Consider the following 13,604-nt stretch of genomic DNA (forward strand, 5'->3'; position numbering starts at 1 on the left):
CCCAAGAATTCCGCCCTCGGTCAGCAATCCTGCCACTGATGGCCTTCTAACATGAGAGTATCGCTGGCAGCGGCAGAATAAAAATGTGCAGGATTCTGCTTGAGCTAGATCTTGCATCGTTGATCTCCGAGGAGGTTCCAACCTTAACGCTTATTGTTCCAGCAACTAAATAATTCGAGGATTCTATGCCGCAGAAGAGGGAGATCTAATGCTAGACAGTTCAGGTGTGGGCAGAAAACCGCACACTTTCGGAATGAAAGATAACCTCGTCGTGTTTGCTATTGGTTGAGTATGTTTTATTATCTACGAATTTAATACTTATTTAGTACAGTTTTTTTATAGCTAGGTAGTTGTTTCTTTTCTTCTAACCAGAGACAGATAAGGATGATGTACGTAAACTAAGCAGGCTAAGATGCTTGAGGCCTCGAGCTTGTCTTTAATAGACCATTATCGTGATTCATTGGCGGATCAACGATAGGAGGAGCAAGATGGCCTCTTAGGGCCCAGTCGGCTGGTAGTGTTCTCAAACGAAAGTTGTAAAGTATCAGAAGAAAGGATTGCCCCGTGTCGAAGAAAGTCATAAGCACATGCGGGAAGTAGTGCATCAATGCCAAGTGCTTCCGAAATTGTGTTTCTCGCCATTGGTTATAGTGGATCAAAAAGCGTATTAGGTCTGTCGGCAGTGACTATCTTTTGTTTTGGGGCCCCAGCAGCGCTTAAGGCGTCCAAGAAGCTGAATCTGCCACTGCTAGTGGTTATAATATATTTTCATATCTACCAATTCTTGAGACTTTTATTGCATACCACCTGCCGGCCATACGAGATGACTTTCTATTCTAATCATATTTACGCATTTCTTTATTTAGTTGTTCACCACCTTCATCATCACACGCTTTATGAAATTGCAATTTATTATCAGTTGTCATCGTTGGAAATGCAATAAATAATACGCGTTACATTACATTTTCTCCTCTCCTGAATAGATGTTATATTTCTTCATCCTTCTCCAGTTGTTACAAAGTGTACTTCTAATGTTTGCTTGAAACAATTCCAGCACAAGCTTTACAGAAAGTTTCCCTGCGATGAGTGGAAAAAATTGCGCCAGAGAAACGTATCTGAGTAGAGTGGGAATGCAAAAGGATACGTCACACCGGTGCCGAGTGATGGATTGCGGAATAAAGCTACCGAAACCCGCCCAACACACCCGCGCACGTAGCTTCCGTTTTCCCGCTCTGAACACCCCCACCGTACGTACACCGGGATGACGGCAGGTGCGTTCGAAAAACATAAAGAACTAGCGCTTTAGATGATGCCGATCTTGTTGGCAATGTCCAATGCGTCGTAGTCGCGCGTTAGTCGAACGTACGCCTTCTTCTTGCCGTCCGGTCGCACCAGCGTGTTGATCTTCAGCACCTTAACGTCGTACAGCTTCCTTACGGCGGCCTTGACGTGGTTCTTGTTGGCGCGCAGGTGAATCAAGAAGACAAGCGTGTTGTTATCCTCGATCTTCTTCATCGCTGCTTCAGTCGTCAACGGGTACTTGATTATATTGTACGCATCCATGCTGTGAAAGGAAAGAAGGAAAGAATTCCATTAGTAAACATTCGAAGGATTGTTTGACTTTCTTGCACAAATTGTCTCTTTCATTAAGTAAGCTTCCTAGTAGGGGTGTTGTAAGAAGCAGTTGCAAATAAAAAGAGGATTCACTCTAGCATTCAAACGCTTCACAATACATCGCCACTTATTACGAGAATTGTGTTATAAATTGAAGTAGAATGCCTAAGCAATAGAAACAATCTCAGTTTCGATCCAATACAATTGAAACAATAGTTTCAATCCAGTGATTTCTCACATAAAAAACTGTCTCTTTCATTAAGTAAGCTTCCTAGTAAGGGTGTTGTAGGAAGCAGCTGCAAATAAAAAGAGGATTCACTCTAGCATTCAAACGCTTTACAATACATCGCCATTTAATACGAGAATTGTGTTTTTAATTTAAATAGAATGCCTAAGAAATAGCAAATTTTCTGAGATGTTTCACTCCAGTTTTCATGTCTTTTACTCACCGGCTGCGCTTGGCGACGGACTTCCTCGGGTACTTCGGACGACGTGGAAGGCGAAGGGTCTTCGGCCGCTTGAAGTGCACCGATGTGCGAATCCTACGCAACACGGTTCCATAAGGACCCTTGATCAGCTGCATAGAGAGAGAGAAAAACAACGTTAATTCTCATTCACCATGATGCGTTTGTTTTGAATTGCACAACAGTGGAAAACATTCACTTTCGGGTGGATAATTCGTCACGTCAGTTGGAAGCAATGTAACCTTTTCACTTGCTAGCATCAATGAGATTCCCTCTTCATAATTTCATCATTGGAAATACGCACTATCCATCCGTTGTTTTGATATTGCGAGATGCAATGTTAACATCACCATCGATGTGTTCTCACCTTGGTCCTGGCACGCTTGGCCCGCAGCATAGCGGTGGTACGAGCCTTCTGGATACCCTTCTGGATCTTTGCCTTAATCTGCTCCTTCGTCAGCTTGGGCCTGGGACTCTTGGTAGTCTTCTTGCCATTGACCCTTTTCGTGGGTTTCTTCGTACCGGTTCCAGCAGCCTTCGCCTTTCCACCGGCAGCAGCTGCAGCAGGTTTGCCTGCCTTAGCTCCAGCGCCAGCGGCAGCCTTTGCGCCCTTGGCCGGCTTAGCAGCAGCCTTAGCCTTGGTGGCAGCGGCAGCGGTAGCCTTCTTTTCGGCTGGCTTCTTCTTGCTAGCAGCTGCGGCGGCGGCGGCAGCGGCAGCCGGTGCAGCCTTGGCTCCCTTCTTAGGGGCAGCGGCACCAGCGGCCGCAGCGGGTTTCTTGGCATCGCCAGCAGGCTTGCTAGTTCCAGCGGCAGCAGCAGCGGCCGGAGCCTTCTTCTTCGGTGCGGCCTTGCTATCACCAGCTGGAGCGGCACGTTTCTCTGCCTTCTTCTCCTCAGCGGGTTTCTTTTCAGCGGCAGGTTTCTTCTCTGCTGCGGGCTTCTTCTCCGCTGCGGGCTTCTTTTCCGCTGCGGGTTTCTTCTCCGCTGCGGGTTTCTTTTCAGCTGCGGCAGGCTTTTTCTCCGGCGCAGGCTTTTTCTCCGCTGCTGGTTTCTTCTCACCAGATCCGGAAGCCGTTGCGGCGGCGGCTGCCGGTTTCTTCTCTTTCTTTTCGGCCGGTTGGCCGGCTGGAATCAGAAGAAAAACATCAAATTAACATTCGTTTACTACAATCACAAGCGATGATGGATCAATGTCCTTTGGCATGTTGTCAGTAGCGAAGTAAAATATCTCAAACATTGCATTGGTTCAGAGAGATTCCCTCTTCGTTAACGTTCATCATTCATAAGCACGTTCCAGGCAGTGTGGACACTCGCGAAACACATCGTATCATGCGTCCCCGTTTCACCGCACCAAATAACCGTACGAAGCATCTGACGGATCACAGCCCTCGTGGCGTACACAATAAAACTTTAACTTGCAATGTTTCACTAAAAAACCACATCCCGGTTCAAATCACCACTTCGCCGCATGTTACCACGGTCCGTAATCAATGTTAAACTTGAATCATGATGCTCAAAGGACATTTTCACCGTAAAATGGACGAATTTTGGCTTACCGGGCTTCTCAGACGGTTTCTTCGGACCCATACTTGAGATGGAAAAGAGATGTCAAAACGGAGATTGCTCGCTTCTATCCTCGGCTTCCGGGACGGTGACACATGGCAGAAAAGACTCTCTACTGTATTTATTTTCAAGCAAGTTGTGTCAACAATACAGTAGCGCCTCTACCGGATTTCATGTTGCACTATCAAAGGTGGACGACAAACAAACGATGTCGACTTTTTTTAAAAGTCGAGCTTAAATATTATTATTTTTTTCCGTTACAACATGTTTTGGAAATGGGATTTTGGCCGGTAATTTTGTCGGTATTACTATAGATATTGAAAAAACCCCAAGAAATTAATGTGTTAGATAAATAATAATGAAATAGAGTTGTTTTTTTACCCCATTGTCCGCACAAAGTTCACACGCATGTGCACACTTGCCATTAGTCTACGATCATTTTATTGTAATTTCAATATTTCATTCCCATACCGTATTAACTGCTTATCGATTGCATATTTTATACATACTGCCTCTAGCATTGATTTGCTTTAAATTCACATCTTCATGATTGTCTATGATCTGCAATGTGCTCGGTTAGCCCCATTCGATCAGGCACCCGTGGTGTATGTTAGCATCATTTGTGCAAAATAAAAGAAAAGAGCCAAGGGAACTACATGGTCATGCGAGGCGACTGATTTATGCTGCTGTTTGTGCAGTTTAACACCCTCGGATGTAATGGCTCTCGTCCTGTTGGAAGTGTTAATAGCCCGAAGGGCTTTCGCACGCGCACTAAATCGCTTCGCAAATGAGTATTTTAACGTTTACATTTTCTTCGACCGTGTCAGACGTATCGGTTTGATCGTCCTGCATTCACATTTGTGTTCGTTCGTTCTGCTTCTGTCTTTCCACACTGCAACGGGATCTTTATCATGTAGCGTGTGATTGTTTGACTTTCAGGATTGATTTCGTTGATGTTGCTGTGGGGGATCATTTTTTTCGGGGGAGCATGACATCAACTTAAAATTACAAATTGTGCATCTGTTTTATGTTCCAGAATCAGTGTGCAGAAAAACAGCAAACCGCAAGCCCATGCACATCGTTCGGGTTTCGGTCCGTTATTCAAACGGAAGGAACTTTCCTTTTGTCACGCGGCGTTAAGCGGTGTACTGCAATTCACATGCGCCTCCTCTAACCCACCGGCAGCGAGATTTAGGTTGGCCATTAAAAAGTAATAAAAACGCGCCCATCATTTTACGTTCCCCTTGCCTCACTGGACTGGACTTATGGCTGGTTTGCGAAAAGGAATCAAAACATTTTTCAACTTTTTGTTTTTGTAGCGTGTCTTTCGGTGTTTGGACGTTCACAACGATCGCCAGAAGGACGCGGGAAAACACTCAAGCGCAGATCACACCGATCATTTTACCGACGTTACGGTTTGACATAAAACCGCGATGCTAAACAGTTGTCATCGAAGGCAATAAAAGCACACTTTTGAGAGAGCCTAGTCAAAACAAGTTTTTCGTCCACAAATTATGCTAGACACCCATTGAGAAGCAACAGACGCGTTACTATAGAAACCATTACCATTATCAACTGAATGCTTGATTTGCCACAAGCACACACACGTGGTTTTATCGAACGAAATTTCCAACTCTTCCAACTCTCCACGCAGACGGAAAACGGTGAGTCTGTGGCTTTTTCTTATTCTCTTAAATTGAAGATTTCAATCGAAAAATCCTACCAAATGCACGGCTGGGTGCAGAGAACCGTGCGCGCAGAAGCCGAACGCAAAGAAGGGAAGATTATAAAATAATTTTATGACCGAATTTTAAAATCTTTTAAAACGATCGTAAAACCCCTCGGAACGATCGATCGTAATGTTCAGGCTATCGGTGCGTCGATCACTGGAAAATTAAGCGACCTGCGGGAATCACATGCAAATGCACAGGTTATGGTTGTTGTTGTGGTAGTCTTTGCTTTAATAGCCCCAGCAGATAAACCTCCTTTACAGCCGATAATAGTTTTCGATGCTGATGTAAATCAGTGTTACCGGATCGATCGTGTGAACTATCGGTCCAATCCGTACGGCCACACACGATGATGAAGAAATTGTTGTCCGTAGTAAGTTGGAGTGTTTGTGCTGGTTCGTTACATTGTTACTATTTGTCTTCCCACACTGGTCAGTAGCCGAGATATCCCATACGACGCACGCGCGTCAGAAGATCCGGTGTCGTTACGAGCTTTGAGTAAATCGCCGATTGTAGCTCGCGGTACTGAAAGTGTGGTGGAAACGGCATATCCTCCAGTGCGCAAATGTGAGCCTTTCCTTCCGCATCGCCAACCAACAGGCTGCGGCCACAGTTCGTAAACCGTATCACGGTCAGCGCCGTCGTTAGGCTGCCAAGTGCCGTTTCTGAGGCTGGCTTAGAGCTGCGACGTTTCAGATCCCACAGCTGCACACCGTTACGCGTAACGCTGGCAATGATGGTGCTGTTCGTCGGTGACCAGTAGGCCGCCTGTATCGGAGCAAATCCGGTACTTAGCGTAACGATCGGTTCCGGCAGATCCTCGATCCAGATGCGTATGCTCCAGTCACCGCTGCAGGTAAGAAAAATCTTCGGACTCCAGGGTGAATATTCGATGCAAAAGATGCCCCGGCTGTGCATCTGTAGGACACCGAGATGCTGAAACGGATCGTTAATACTGCACCAGTGCACGGCCCCTTCATCCGTGCCGATGTAATATTTGTCCTTCTGCACCGGATGAATCGTTACGCAGAGTGCTTGCGGGTGTAGATCGGATTGTATCTTAACCGGCTGCAGTTCGTTCGTAGCTGTCTGTCCTTCGAGCGTTCCTTCCACGCGATCCAAACGCAACAAAGGGTACGGCAGGAGGTACTGACCGATCGTAAGGGTGTACTTCATGACCCAACCGTTCTGCGACACGGCGATAACCTCGTCCTTGCTTTCGTTGTCAAACTCTACCCACTTCAGATCCCAGATCGGTTGGTAAACCTGAAACTTGTCCCGATTGGATACGGCCAGCGGTGTTTGCGTGTTGTCGGTGATGTCACGTATGTGCACCAACCCATCATACAGTCCGATGGCCAATAGTTGCGGTGTGCGCTGCGAAAAAGCTACACACGTCACCGGACAATCGAACCGATACCGTCGCTCCGGGTTAACTGGATTTTTAATGTTCCAAACGTAGACAAATCCATTGCCACGATCGTCACTGCTAGTGTGACCGTAGATGCCGTAAGCGATCGCAACGATGTCTCCATTAGCCGGACACCAGCTGGCACAGGCTACCGCTTTCCCGAGTGTCTCCACAGTTCGGTACGTCCACAGCACATCCAACCGGTACAGATACCGTATATCCTCCCGGTACGGATCCGGTGGATACATGTTGCGGAAGCGGATCTGCTGTTCACGGTAAACATTCCCGGCGAGCAGACGCTGCAGTATCATGGACGATAGATGAAAGTTGGGATTGCGGTTCAACCGATCGTCTATGTCTTCCATGCCTTCGCGTGAATACGTGGTGATCTCCAGCTTGGACGCGGATTCTGCCACGTTAATTTCCTTCGTGTGACGTTCCAGATCGTTGTACGTGTCGTACATGTCGTAGTTCGAAACGAACGATGCCACATCCTGCCGGTGAATGCACTCCGTGTTAACCGAGCGCGATTTGCACGGCAGGTCACGGGTCTGTGCTTCGGCGTCCGCCGTCCTGCGGGCTTTCGGGCGTGTCTCGAACAAACGGTTCTGTTCCTTCACGAGTTCCGCCTCTTCCGCATCGAGCGACACGACGTGACTCGGGTTTTCAAACAGCACAATGTCATCGGTTTCCGTCAAGCGAATCTTAACGTGGTACGTTTTCTGGCCAGCTTCCAGCGACGGGCTTCGTCGATCGATTACACCCTCATAGTTCGGCTGATGGTCAAGATTATCGAAACCGTCCGGTTTATCTGCACTCTACAGCAAAAACAGACACGTTCGGATGATAAAAGTTACTCGTTTAAGGCCGATAGCGTTGCACAACTCACCGGTGTCGTTCCATCCTCCATCTTGTCCTCAACGGGTTGAAAATGCTCTCGAAAACGACTCCACACGAAAGCTTCCTCCCCGAACAACGGTGGCGCTAGATTAGCGGGCGTTCGATCGACGCCATCGATGAGAACCTAAACGTTCGACGAAACAAACAAAACAATTTGCTTAGAAACGAAAACCAACCGCCCTTAGTAACGTTGATGGCTTTCCAGTTGTTTACTAGCCGGTCGGTTTCTTAGTGACAGAACCGTCAAGGGAAATACGGTGCTACCTCTTGCTCGTTCCGTTCCTTCAAACGACACACAATATCCACCACAAATTTACTATCACTAGCAGCACCGGCACTCAACGAGGGGGAATAGAATTTAACCGATTTGGTTGGTGCTTCTCGATGATCTGTGGACATTCTGTTTTCTTTTCGTTAAAAGTAAATACACACACACACGCAGAACCAGGATTTCGGATGCTTGTTTTTTGTTGTCACACACAAACTTTCATACTCTCACACCAGTTGTCCGAAAACTTCGGAGTGAATAGCGGCAGAAATTCAATGGTAGCTGAGTTTTGTAAAATATAATAATAAATTAATTTATTGTACAGTTGAAACATTTCAGAAACTTTTTCTCCTTTTTTTCCTTTCGCAGAAAGTACAGATCTGTAAGGAAGGACAATACATTGTTTTTTTATTAGAATTGATGCATTAAAAATTTCCTTTTTTTGCCAAAGAACTTACTCAGTAGACTATTGCCGTTCGGTTGCAATAGCGAAGTGTTCGACTCCATCGCACGTTGGACACCGTAGTCGAAAGCGAGTGCCGTCATTCGTCGGAAAAATTTGGTTACATTCTCACCTGATCGCGCCGAAACTGGCCAGTATTCGGCGTTAATATCGTACGCCATCTTGATTGCTTCCAGCTCGATATCACAGAGTGCCTGATTGCTCTGGGAAGGGAACGAGTACTAGAATTAGTGGAGCTGTGTAAGCGATCAGTTATTAGACAAACGTACCAAAAGATCCTTTTTAGTGCCGACGAGAAACTTTAGTACCGGCCCTTGATTCAATCGCAGTGCCTCATCAAGCCATCGTTTCCCGTTCAGTAGTGTTTCGGGGCGGGTCATATCGAACACTACTACCACGACGCTAGTATTCCGGTAGTATGACTGAGCGATACATTTGAACCGTTCGTGTCCCGCCGTATCCCATCTGCAAGATATAGAAACATTCGTCAGCATTCGAAGATATCAGTCCAATTGTCCAAGTTTCGCCGTGTACTTACATATGCAGATTGTACGGCTGATTCAGTATCTGAAACCGTTCCACCTCAAAATCTAGCCCAATCGTAGCCGTATAGTCACCTTCGAACGATTCGTGACAGAAGCGATTCACCAGCGACGTTTTCCCGATCGACACATCACCGATGAAGATGGCCTTGCACGGTGGAAGCAGAAATGGCACTACTGCTTGGGCCGCTCGCTTTGTCCGTTCGCTGAAGTCTAGCTCCCGGTAGGGAGTTACCTGGCAGCTGTACGGCCGTGGCAACTGCTCGATCCGACGCGTTCCGTAGTCGACATTATTATTTAGCACCTCGTAGCTTGCTGGCTTTGGACGTTTATTTTTACGATAAATTGGCATAATTAAAACACTTTAATACTAAACACGCTGATGACTGTGCTGCTGTGCCACGAGAACGAACCGCACTGTAACAGAATTCGATACGAACTGCGTTTGCTCGGGGCGGCGAATACCTGCGGGCAGCGTTCTAGGATACACGCAAGGACCTTCCTAGGGTGCGCACCGGAAAGACACGCACCAATACATATCGCAGCACACGGGAACGCAGCACCATAAAAACCGTCACAATAGGGTAAGTTTTGTAGAACGGTTTAAAAGGAAAACAACACATGAATTTACGAATGAGAGAGAGAGAACTTGAATAGAGGGAGCGAAGAAGAGTTTGATAGAATTGTTGTGGATTGTACGGTTGGTTTTTGAACGAATTTCATTTTCGATCTACTTCACCCGACCAGTACGCACGATCGCGAAGTATTGAGCCACACGGATACGCTCGAGTAATTCCTCGGTTGCAAGGTGTCTTGTTTGAAAAAAAAACTGGGCATAAAGAAAATAGGAAAACGGGATCACGCGAAAGAAGGAAAAAAGGATAACAGCAATACACACACACACAAACGGTGCCGATCAACACACATATGCGTTACGGGCGATCGTACGTTTGGGTCTCGCATAGACGGAAATGGATAATAACAAGCGAGAAAACCCGCCACTCTGCCAACGCCAGGTGGCATTAGGTGAGTATGGCGAAGCAACTGCATCGAAAGTGTTCGAATCCTGCGTGTGTCACTGGGAACGCAATTGCATTGCGGGTCAACCAGCTGTAAGCTGTTGATGGGATATGGACGTGAAATAGGATCTCTTGAGATGGATGATGAAGGATCGTCTTAAGGAATCCGTGTGCACATTGTTACGTTTTCTTGTACAGCTGTCTATTATCCTTGTAAAGCGCAACCACCGTTAAAACCCGAACATATCGTATCATCTGTTCTGATAAACGAGCGACGTACAAAAAAAAAATACTAAAAGAAGACAAATGACATAAACACTCATATAAAAAGAGATCGCAATCCAGTGATGTCTATATTAAAAGCAACGCAACTAGCAAACGGGATTAATGCCGGATTCTATAGACATACGCGATGGAAAGTCAGCAAAAGAACGTATTTAAAAAAAACATATTTCTTAATCACGACTGTGCGCAAACGATACGCAAACGTAGAGGCGTATAGAACAGGAATTTGGAATAAATTTACCGTTCGCTAAGGTTGCGCCCTTACCCATCGATATGTGATGAGTGTGGAAGGTACTGCAGTATGCCATTAGCCAGTTTGGTCTTGCTGTATGCTTACTTATCAATATATTTCGCTTCAGTTTTAGCGAATACATCATTCGGTGTACAAGATACACAACCTACAAAGCGTCACATCATTGTTGCAATAGATTGCAATGCTGGAAGCTTATCGTGTAGTTCAGGGTAGATCAACCAGCGTAGAAAAGTAGAATTTAAAAATTAATGATTATATGACATGGTTCTTCTGGTGAACTCTAAGGTGAATATTCCACTCAATATTAATATTTTCTAAGATAATAATTGTAAAAAAACTTTAACATAATATAATAATTTGAAGAGTTCCCTATCCCTGGTATTGGTCAAAGAAGATGAGCACAAGACCATCGTTTCGATACCATATCTAGTGGTTCTAGCCGTGGTTCTCATTATTAGCAGCTAGCATTCTGCGTGCTGCATTTATTTTCTCATTCGTTTCATTGAAGAAGGGTTTTCCCGCGTCCCGTCCCGGGACAACCTTCCCATCCGATTCACTTCAAGAAGACGAACTAGTTTTCCAAACCCGATCGATGGATGTTGTCGCTTGTACCGCGTGGTCCGATCGGTTTTGCTCATCATATTTGCAAACCGATGATTTATTTGTGTTTATTTATACGCCGGGAACCGTTTCGTGGCAGCGTGTCCCACGGGTGTCCGGCGTCTGTGATTCGTTGCATTTCATCCCTTTTTGCCCGCACATTGGTGCACATCTTTGGCAGCATCGCGTTGCATCGATCATCGATGCTGCCGCCGTGCGTAATAGGACGCGACAAGGAAACTGGCAGCACGACGACGACGACGACCGTGTGCTAATGTGCACACTGCATTGCCGACCGACAAAAGCCCGACATACCGGACCATTTCCATTTCCTTCTACGCCTCGGCGGGTATGGGTGCGATTTTTACGACAGTCGTCGGCTTTCTGGGTGATTTTTCTGCCCCAACTTGTTTATGGTGCGTCGCTGTGAATGGATTTGCCCGATCCATTCACCACCGCCTCACCCCTCCCTCCACACCAGCATTATCAATTCCATATTTTGCATCTCATTCGCACGGTCGGATGGGAAGGTTGGTTCCGTTTGCATTTTGCACCGTTGGTGTTGACTTCATTTCGTACCGCTTGGAAGTAGTTTTGACGTGGGCCAATGCGTATGATGATGAGCTAGGATAGTGGATCAGTGAGAGAAAAAAAAAACCCGAATGCTTTAGACTATTTCCCCCATTCGATGACACGAAAGACGTCGACGAGCGAGCCGGGAGCGTAAAGAAAAGTAACGACAAAAAAAATTGTTCACTATTCCCTGAGGTACTATTAATCAGATCAGTACAGTGCTAGCACCGGGTGCCGCGAGACACTCAGCACGTTCCGTACAACCGAAGCTCGTACCAAAACGAAACCTCCCAGTCTAGCGGAGAGCGAGTGAATTAATCAACCCGCTACTAGCAGCATCCAGCACGGTGAAAAAAACACACACACAAGCGGTAAATAGTGACAGTGAAGAGTGTTCCACAGTGTTGGTTTTTTTTTTAAATTTAACCTGCTACAGCAGCTTTTGTGGGTGTACACGGTGCGTGATTGCACCAAAACCAAAAAGCTAAAACTAAGAGAAAAATATACCGAAGAGGAAAACAACACCGAATTGGCTAGACATTTGTTTGGACAAGGGCTTGGGGTTAGTACCACAAAGGCGCGGTATGATTTTTTTTTTGGTTGCTATTATTACTCAGTTAATTATTCTCCCGTTACGGGGTGAAAATGGCCACGACAATGTGATACGAATCGTATCGTTAACCGTTGCGTTTTGAGCGTTAAAAAAACCCCCAAAACAAAACAAAAGACTTCAACGAGCAAAATAAAGCGACGAACCTTCGTTTTCACTCTGCACAAGTCTTCCGAATTATCGTTGTGTGTGAGCGAGATCGAAACAGTGCAATGCAACAGTGGTGTAAAAGAGAGGGAATCATTATTTTGGAATTTGATAAATTCAAACGGTTCAAACGACGAAAGCGAACAGCTGCATCGTTTTGGTGTTGGATTTGGCCAGTTGTACCGGTGCCATGAAATTTGACACCCGAACAGGCTGCTAACCCGTTGACCAATTTTGCACTGATTGCGGGACACTTTGCCTTTCCTGTGGCAGGTGCACAAAAGGGTACCCCACCGGTGGAGGGAGAGAGAGAGAGAGAAAGGGTGGGGGGGGGGGGGGGATAGAATTAGCTTGCGTCCGGTGCGTGAAATTCTACCCCCAAAAATCACAACTCGCATGTGCTACCGTTCGCTGTGGTGCGCTTGATCGTTCGCCACGGGATAAGAACTTGTGTTTGTATGCTGTCGTTTATTTTTTTTTTTGGTTTCGTTTGTAGTTTTGCTAACTGCCGCTGTTGGTGGTATTTTATTCCCGGTTTATTGGCTATGTTTCACCATGCAGGTGTGTTTGTGGTTTACTTTGGAAGCAAAATGTAAAGGAAAGGAATTCATTTTCATTTCATTGATCATTTGGCAGCTGAGCCTTGTGGTTGGTAGTAAAAATGGAACAAAACAACAGCAAAAAAAAAAATGAAACCAGTATAGGTTTCTTGCAAAGTGTAACACTTAAAAGCATTTGTAGATTTATTTTAATTTCTTAAGTTTCAATAAGAAATATACAAAAAAAATATTTATCACTAAAATTAAATCCTAACAATGGATTTGCAAATATAAAATTGAATATTTTGATAATGTTTTGTCGAACATCGATTCGTTTAATTGAAAAGAGTTTTTTTTGCAAACAAAAAAAAGTTAACAAAGCTTGTTCCTTATGCTGCACCATACCTTAGGATTCTGCTTTAAAGCATACGAATGTTCAGACCGATGGAATGGTTATGTTCTTCAGTACATTTCATTCTTTCTTTGTTTGCCCTGTAAAGTGCATGTATGTGCAACAAAAGGAAGCAAATGCATACATGCCGGTGCATTAAAATTAATCAGTGTTAGCGTTCGGATCCAGCGGATCGTTTCCCCCCCTACGCAACGGTACCTTTCCGTCGATT

The 13,604-nt window shown here is 45.5% G+C and overlaps 3 protein-coding genes across 3 annotated transcripts; all 3 read right to left on the reverse strand.

Annotated features, from left to right (window-relative positions):
- Positions 1–958: 958 nt before the first annotated feature.
- On the reverse strand, positions 959–3,759 carry LOC125771481 (60S ribosomal protein L22). Its single transcript, XM_049442147.1, has 4 exons — positions 3,635–3,759; positions 2,446–3,203; positions 2,064–2,191; positions 959–1,564 (listed from the first exon to the last, which is right to left on the reverse strand). The coding sequence occupies exons 1-4, from the start codon at positions 3,663–3,665 to the stop codon at positions 1,303–1,305; spliced, it is 1,179 nt and encodes a 392-aa protein (XP_049298104.1). The 5' UTR covers positions 3,666–3,759; the 3' UTR covers positions 959–1,302.
- A 1,819-nt stretch (positions 3,760–5,578) lies between these two features.
- LOC125771447 (dynein axonemal intermediate chain 4) lies at positions 5,579–8,208 on the reverse strand. Its single transcript, XM_049442090.1, has 3 exons — positions 7,947–8,208; positions 7,672–7,806; positions 5,579–7,600 (listed from the first exon to the last, which is right to left on the reverse strand). Exons 1-3 carry the CDS (start codon positions 8,079–8,081, stop codon positions 5,804–5,806), a joined length of 2,067 nt encoding a protein of 688 aa, XP_049298047.1. The 5' UTR covers positions 8,082–8,208; the 3' UTR covers positions 5,579–5,803.
- A 13-nt stretch (positions 8,209–8,221) lies between these two features.
- Positions 8,222–9,911, reverse strand: LOC125771500 (ras-related protein Rab-34). The gene is made up of 4 exons (XM_049442187.1): positions 8,952–9,911; positions 8,683–8,878; positions 8,409–8,616; positions 8,222–8,330 (listed from the first exon to the last, which is right to left on the reverse strand). The coding sequence occupies exons 1-4, from the start codon at positions 9,305–9,307 to the stop codon at positions 8,260–8,262; spliced, it is 831 nt and encodes a 276-aa protein (XP_049298144.1). The 5' UTR covers positions 9,308–9,911; the 3' UTR covers positions 8,222–8,259.
- Between the last annotated feature and the right edge of the window lie 3,693 nt (positions 9,912–13,604).

Source organism: Anopheles funestus, chromosome 3RL (genome assembly GCF_943734845.2).
Source record: "Anopheles funestus chromosome 3RL, idAnoFuneDA-416_04, whole genome shotgun sequence".
NCBI classification, from domain to species: Eukaryota; Metazoa; Arthropoda; class Insecta; order Diptera; family Culicidae; genus Anopheles; species Anopheles funestus.